We start from the raw sequence: 7,321 nt of genomic DNA on the forward strand, positions 1-7,321 counted from the left end.
CGGGCATTTAAGTGTGCAACGAGCCTAAGGGTGGACGCTTCAATGCGCTCTTTGAAGCTAAAGGTTCTTCACGCTTTCAACTTGAACCGACACTCGTTCTGCTAAAACACCTATACACATTACACAATGCAACAAAATTTACTGCCTAACAACCGTTATATTATGAATAAGAATGTTTCTAGCTACTTCCGATTTTGAAAAAAAAATTTTTTTTCTTTCTATCTGCAAATTTTATGTCACATATTTAACAGACCTCACAAAAAAGAATATCTATTCGTTATATTTTATGAATAAGTGCTTTTTACGTTGCCGGTAAAATAATTTTGATAAAAAGCATATGGTAAAATGTATAGCAGCATTATTTAGTAATTTCATTATAAATAGTCATTATCAAGAGCTGTAAATATTTCGTTCACGCATTTAAATATTTTGCATTCACAACTCATTACTCGAACTCAACTTCCTGTCCAATTAAAATTGTTTAGTGTAAACTTAATAAATGATGGTATTGTCGGAAATAACAAAAAAATACCACAGAGTCCTGTGAACTTTGTACTCTAAATAAAAATCATAATATTTGAAGGTAGAACACTCTGTACTTAAGACTGCGGCGGCACCATCGCCACACCTATTTCTTACTAATAACAGCATTGTTTAGCGCTGTTGTGTTCTCCTTTGAAGGGTGTGGTAAGGGATGCGTTCTAGCTTAGTCGGTAGTCGCTATCTGTGGCCAACCTCAGATAGAAATCAATTTTGTGTAGGGTTGATTACAGATGTCAATGGACAACAGTAGCCATTTACCAGCAGGTGGACTACATGCTAATCTTCTACTCCTATATTATATATAAAAGACTCTACAGAGTCCTGTGAATTTCTTAGTTTAAATTAACCTCACATTAATTTATTAAATCTTCCACAATTCCCGTCATTGGTTATAGAGTTATTATACTCAATAATATGAACTTCTCTCATATAAATAAACGCTAAAATAGCTTGCACATGGTCCTAAGATCCATTAAAGAAATCTGACTCATCGGAGCTTATTACATCATTTTATTCAATTGGCCAATTGTGTGAGTGAACTGCAAATACTGTACCACCAAAAACATAATTTACTAGGTACGTTGTAAATGCAATATCTCGGTATATACTGACTGATATTAGCTACTGTGCTTGCGGGTTTTTCGTAAAATATATTTTTACTCTATATAGAGTGACATAAGTTAATAACAATAAACAATTTTACGACATTTTGTCACGATTCTGTACCTTTTAAGCCTTCACTGTCTGTATGTCACAGGGCCATCTCTTGAACCATAATACAGACTTTTACAAAGTACTACTTTTAGATAAAAAAAATTACAGAGTCTGAATTACAACGATCGCCATAACAGCATAGGCCATAACAGCACCAAAAAATAAAAGAAAGCTTAAAACCCATTCCATTTTCCCCGAGCAAAATCTGGTAGTTTGCAGTATTTTTCGAAGTGGTACGGAATTCTCCGTTTGCTTATTCGACTCACACTTGGTTGATAGTATGAATTACGAGTTTGTATCCAGGGTTTTATTTTCTGAAAATATGAATAGGCCGTTCCATATAAATTTGTGAAATTATGAAAAGAAAGGAAAGCGTTCCCAATTATATTGCTCCGCTTATATAACACGTCCGCGTTATTAAATATGGATAATTAAAAATTCCCTAAAGATTATATAAAATTATGTAAGTAAAATTCTTCTCCGCCTTAAATCCAACATATAAAATATTCCTAACGTAATAAAAGTGTTCAAAAAGATAAAGAATTTTATTATCTTCTCGGAAGGTTCTACCTGCGGCATTTTTTGTTTAAAAAATATTATTATTATATCTCCAAAATATCTTTGGAATGCACGATAGATATTAATTTATCGACACAAATAAGTATATTTATGTTAAGCAATAACGTATAATATAATAAGACTGATATGAAAAAAATGACTTGTTAATACCTATTATTCATGCCTGGGTACGTATTTTCGTCGTCATAATGTTTATTTAATGATAAATTTTCCGATAAGAATTGTGTCATCGTTCTACCTAGAAATATATTTTAATCATAAAATGAAATATTACGAGGGAATTACTTTTTACATTATAATGTTTGAATTACACGAGTGTACAAAATAACCTTTTATTAACTGACTTCATTAATACTTTTTGTATAGAGTTTGCGAAATAAAGTGTGTTAATATTTTCTGTAATTTGACTGCCAAATCTGTTACAAGTACAGCTTAAAGGTAGCGTCTTCGTAAGCCACCCACTATAGAAGTCGAGCGTAAACAGCCTGGAGCCTACAGTAACTAAAATTATTGAGAACGTAATTAATTTTATCACTGTTTAGAACAATGATAACTTATAATATCATTGGGTTGGAAGCGAAGTCTGAGACTAACAAATGATCACACTTTATCATTCGGACCCACGCGCTGTGTAATGTAACGTAACGTTACAAATGTTACAATGCGCTTTGTGGCAAAATGGTTACTTCGGCGTGGACAGACGACGCAGGGTCGATTCTCGAGCGAGAATTAAAATTTTGATATAAGACAATGGTCTTCGTACACATGGTTTATTTGCCCCTACAGAACACAAGCAGTACATAGATTTCTACTGGCCCATATATAATTATTAAGACAAAAAAGAAGACGAAACGAATGACGAATGTAATCGCGTAAGGTGAGAGTCAAAGGGATTGAAATAATAAAAGGTACCTGTCCTGAGAAGCAGGTAGATTTGAAAGGATTAGTAACAATACATTTTCCATTTTTTAATGGCTTTTAGCTTTTTTTTGTATATTTTTCATTTCATTATTTTTTTTATATTGTATTGTTTAAATAATATAATACTATTGTTATAATTATGACTAATTTCCTAAAGTTTTTTAAAGGTAAATAAAAATCAGGTATTTCAACCGCGTCATTGAAGGATAAGTTAAGCAAAATAGTGTCAAAAATTAATCATGTTCTAGAACAAATTAAGGAAAACATGGCATAATATTAAAGGTGTGTGTTCAATTTCTTGTTTATGAAATATCTTATGAAACAATTTCTGTATTATAATTTTACCCAAAAGGTTTTTAATTTAAAACCATTTGCGTCATATGGAAACTAAAACAAAATCTCAATTTAAGCTCCTGATGAACAATAGCAATAAGAACTTAATAAGTGAAAACTCGTTTTGTATTATATTCTATAATATTTAACTTAAAAATAAATCATATAACAAAAAATCAATTTATAATCCAAAAAAGATATATAAGACTAATTTCAAATTCATAAGCTATAAATTTAAAATCAGACAATAAAAATAAATTAAAAAAATATGAATGCATTTCAAATTCAAGAAAAAAAGTATCAAATTAAGTGGATTCTCTTGTAGACCTGTTTAAAATTCCTTAAAAATACAATCTCAGTAAAGGTCCTCAACCTTTTTTTATTGCTACATATTATTTTTTTATGTTCATTATATCTGTGAAATGACCAGAGGTATCTCTTTCTGTATACGAATAATATTTTATTTAATGGGTTTAATGACCGCCAGAAAACATAAGATTACATTTAAGTTAATGGGATAATAAATTGTATTTAAAATAATGACAGCACTAATATACCATTGCTCACTTGTTTTTGAAATGTATCTAAATAAATTGGACTAATTCTGTGATGAATCTTAAGATGAATCACTGCATTTAAGTGTGCAAACAACGTAATATATGTTCATTTCTGAAATAGAATATTCCTGGAAAATTTGTATTTCGACATTTATTATTTTAAGACATGTCTTCATTAATTTATCACAGTCATGTTAAGATTTAGTCATGCGAAATAGGTTAATAATATTCCATAACATTTACATTTGTTGTATGTGCCTACAAAAATACATTTAAGTTTAAGATAATACTTGGCCATGCTGATCCACTGTGGATTGGTCTTTAGGTATTGATTGTGTATAATAAACACAACTACAATGTATATAATTCATACAATGTTGAATACCACTCACCGTCTTATCATATTAACAAATAATAATTACCTATACCAAGACTTATTCATATACCGGCAATATTAACCAATGAAATCATACAATATGCCTACACAACACAACTAAGCAAAAAATAAACAACAAAAAAAGTGTACTTGTACCAAATGTAATAAAAAGACTGTAATGAGCATAATTTACATAACAAGATAAGGGACATTAGAAGTTCAATGAGTTCACACATAGTGCCCTGAGATCAATGATAGTAACAATTAATCACACTCTATTTCTGTGTGAATGTTTAAAAATATTTGTTATGCGTGGTCAGTGACATCTGCAGTCACGCATCGTCCAACTATGTTGTAATTGAAATTCAATATGGTATTTAGATCTCTTAATCAACGCTCCTGTACTTTAGATATTATGTATCACTGAACCAATTGAATATGATTGATTGATGTATTTGAACCTATCACGAAAACTGAATTCTGAAAAATCCATGTTTGATATGTACTCCATTTTCGGCTATTAACAATATGAGAAAGAATTTGGAAATGTACAAATATGTCATTATTTTTATCAATTCAGAACATTTAAAATGGGTTAAAGATTCCACTAACCTGTTTTAGTCTTTCGACATCTGTGCGAGCTTGCTGAAAAGACTGTTGTTGCTGCTGTGCAGTGGCCGTTACTGTCTGGGGGGTCTGTTGTGTGTATGTGGGGTACTCCAGATTTACATTCAAGAGCTGTGCTGCATTATCTCTCGCCTCGTATGCGAGGCCTCTTATCTCCAGCTCGGAGGCTGTGTGCATCAGTGACTGCAGGTCCAACTCCTGGACATCCACTGACCCCTTATACATAAATTCCACCAGCAGGTTGATCTCCGAAAAGGGGATCCCCTTTAGGATCACGATGGGGTGCTGACATGGGTTGTCCCTATTGGAAACAAACACCATGTTCAAAAAGACTCCACTATCAGCAATCATGTGAATAATATTGATTTATCTCACAATATAAGGAGGTTATTAATTTTTTGTTCTTATCATCTGATAAAACAACAAGTGTATTCAATATTAACCTTTTTTTATATAACTCCTCACAGAAACGGACTATTTTATTGATATTTTTATAAAAAATATAGGCCTTTACTCATTTCATTGATCAAAACACAATATTTTATTCAGATTTATTGAATTTATAGACATGCAAATTTAAAAATAATATCGTAAATTGGAACAGCTGCACCGGAGAGTGTAATTTAAATATAGAATTACAATATAACTCACTTGAATATCTGTTCGAAATAGGGACTGCAGGCGGAGAGGACGAGCTTGTGGGCCTTGAGGGTGCCATCTCGGCAGGAGAGCGTGACGTCGGCCAGCGCCGACGACGAGTAGATGGTCGTGAACAGCTGGCTCAGGTTCTGCAGGTGGTTGTTCCACTTCAAGTGGAACGTCTTGTCGCTCATCGCCCCCTGCATCTGCACCACCACATACACTATTATTCACTAATCACTCACTACTTCAAAAAAATCGACAGAAAACCGACTCTGCTGCGACCGCTACATAAAATTATAATTATTACAACTTATTTTTAGAACGATGCCCGTAAAAAACACTATACGTACGCGGTATGACAGTGTAATACTGTAGGTACGCGCGCCGACGGAATTTAGAGCTATAAAATTTTATTTATATTATATTCGGCAAAACGGAAATTTTGACTAAAACGATCGCACCACTGATTTCTCACCTCGTATTCGCTTTTCCGACTTCCCGATTTTTCACAAGTAACACCGAAACATTTCACAAAAATTTTAAATACTTATTATGTTACACAGAAAGCCGTGTCGTAAAAAACAGAGTGGGGCACGCCGTGGCCCCCTCCTCGCCCCGGCCCCCTCGCACACAATCAATATACGGAATATGAGAGCGCGGCGCGCCGCCTCGCCCCCCGCATGCTTTATTATACCGTAATTAAATATATACAACTTTATAAATTGTACACAAGCGCACATACATTCCAAGTTAGGTAGTACGCAATGCTATACATTTTACAATTTATTATTGATGCCGGCAACGAATCGACTCGACCTAAACACCTGCATTGATTTTATTGCACAGTTGTTTTAATTAAAAAGTCGTTAAATAGTAAATACTAAACAAGGACACTGCACTATTTAATAAGTGTGCAACTCGCACTTCTTTTTTATTGAATGGAAAGATATTTACATTTTATTTATTAATATTCGTATACATTTCAACCCAAGTTGGGGCTTGGGCCCCTTCTTCCTAATAATAAATTGTTGGGTGGGAAGTATGTGTATAAAAAGTACTTCATCTCTTTTTACAACATGCACGACTCACACACACAGCCGTATGCTATAGACAGAATAAACAGAGTCTGTCTTCTTTTTCTTTTTTATTAAATTCCAACCTCTCGTCTACAAAGTACTACAGCTACGTACAGAATGCATTTATATTTTCTGTATCTACCTATTCTACGTAGAATTTTAAATTTAGCGGAGTTTAATATTTATAAGAAGAGTGTATATGTATAAACACTGGAACTTTAACTTGTTACACATATACACATTTGTATTATTTATGACTGACTTGAAAGAGAAGGGCGCATGAGCGGTTGCTTGTATGAATAAAATTCTACTATAGTACCCTACTACTAAAATATTTGTATATGTAGTTACGTCTCGATGGAATGTTTGGTAATCTAATTAGATAAATTATTGCATATTGCAGTTATTATTTTAAAAGATGATTTTTATTGCTACTGTAGATTTATTTAAATAAAATTAAGTATTTCAAGGGTATATTAAATTAAAAGTAACATATTTTGATAGGTTTTCAGTAAAAGTACATAATTGAATAATATTTGTTTTGTAGAAAAAAGAAATATAATTATGAACGATTATTTTAGTAGCAAAAAAGGAAATAAATGCAGTCAACAAATGATACTCATCAACTCAGTAGTGCCATCTGGTATAAGTTGATTTACTCATATTTAGTTTAGAATATATCTTATTACATATATTTAACAGTAACTATAGCGGTTTTGTTCATGAATATGACTATAACATTATTTTACAATTAAAAGCATTTATTGGGTTATCTTTATTTTATACCTTAATTCTAATTAAATATCTACGATTTCAAAATATAAGATAATAAAATTTTGTTTAATAAAACCATATAATAGAACTATTCTGGACTCATAATTTAAATTTTATTTGCTACTACTTATATTTAAAAACACATGAAAACCATAGAAAACCAGATGTCAACTGTCTCG

The 7,321-nt window shown here is 32.0% G+C and overlaps 1 protein-coding gene across 4 annotated transcripts in view; it reads right to left on the minus strand.

Moving 5' to 3' along the window:
• The window catches only part of LOC140754039 (uncharacterized), a 47,053-nt gene extending 40,582 nt beyond the window's left edge, over positions 1-6,471 (minus strand). For 3 of the 4 annotated variants that reach the window (XM_073088948.1, XM_073088949.1, XM_073088945.1), the window contains exons 1-3: positions 5,768-6,239; positions 5,302-5,495; positions 4,636-4,951 (exon numbers count right to left, since the gene is read on the minus strand). In XM_073088948.1, the coding sequence (XP_072945049.1) occupies positions 4,636-4,951; positions 5,302-5,495 (510 nt within the window). In that variant the 5' untranslated portion in view covers positions 5,768-6,239. The other variant, XM_073088947.1, reaches the window with a different exon arrangement.
• Positions 6,472-7,321: the final 850 nt, after the last annotated feature.

Source organism: Epargyreus clarus, unplaced genomic scaffold (genome assembly GCF_041222505.1).
Source record: "Epargyreus clarus isolate Ecla_fem2 unplaced genomic scaffold, WU_Ecla_fem_2.2 ptg000027l, whole genome shotgun sequence".
Lineage (NCBI taxonomy): Eukaryota > Metazoa > Arthropoda > Insecta > Lepidoptera > Hesperiidae > Epargyreus > Epargyreus clarus.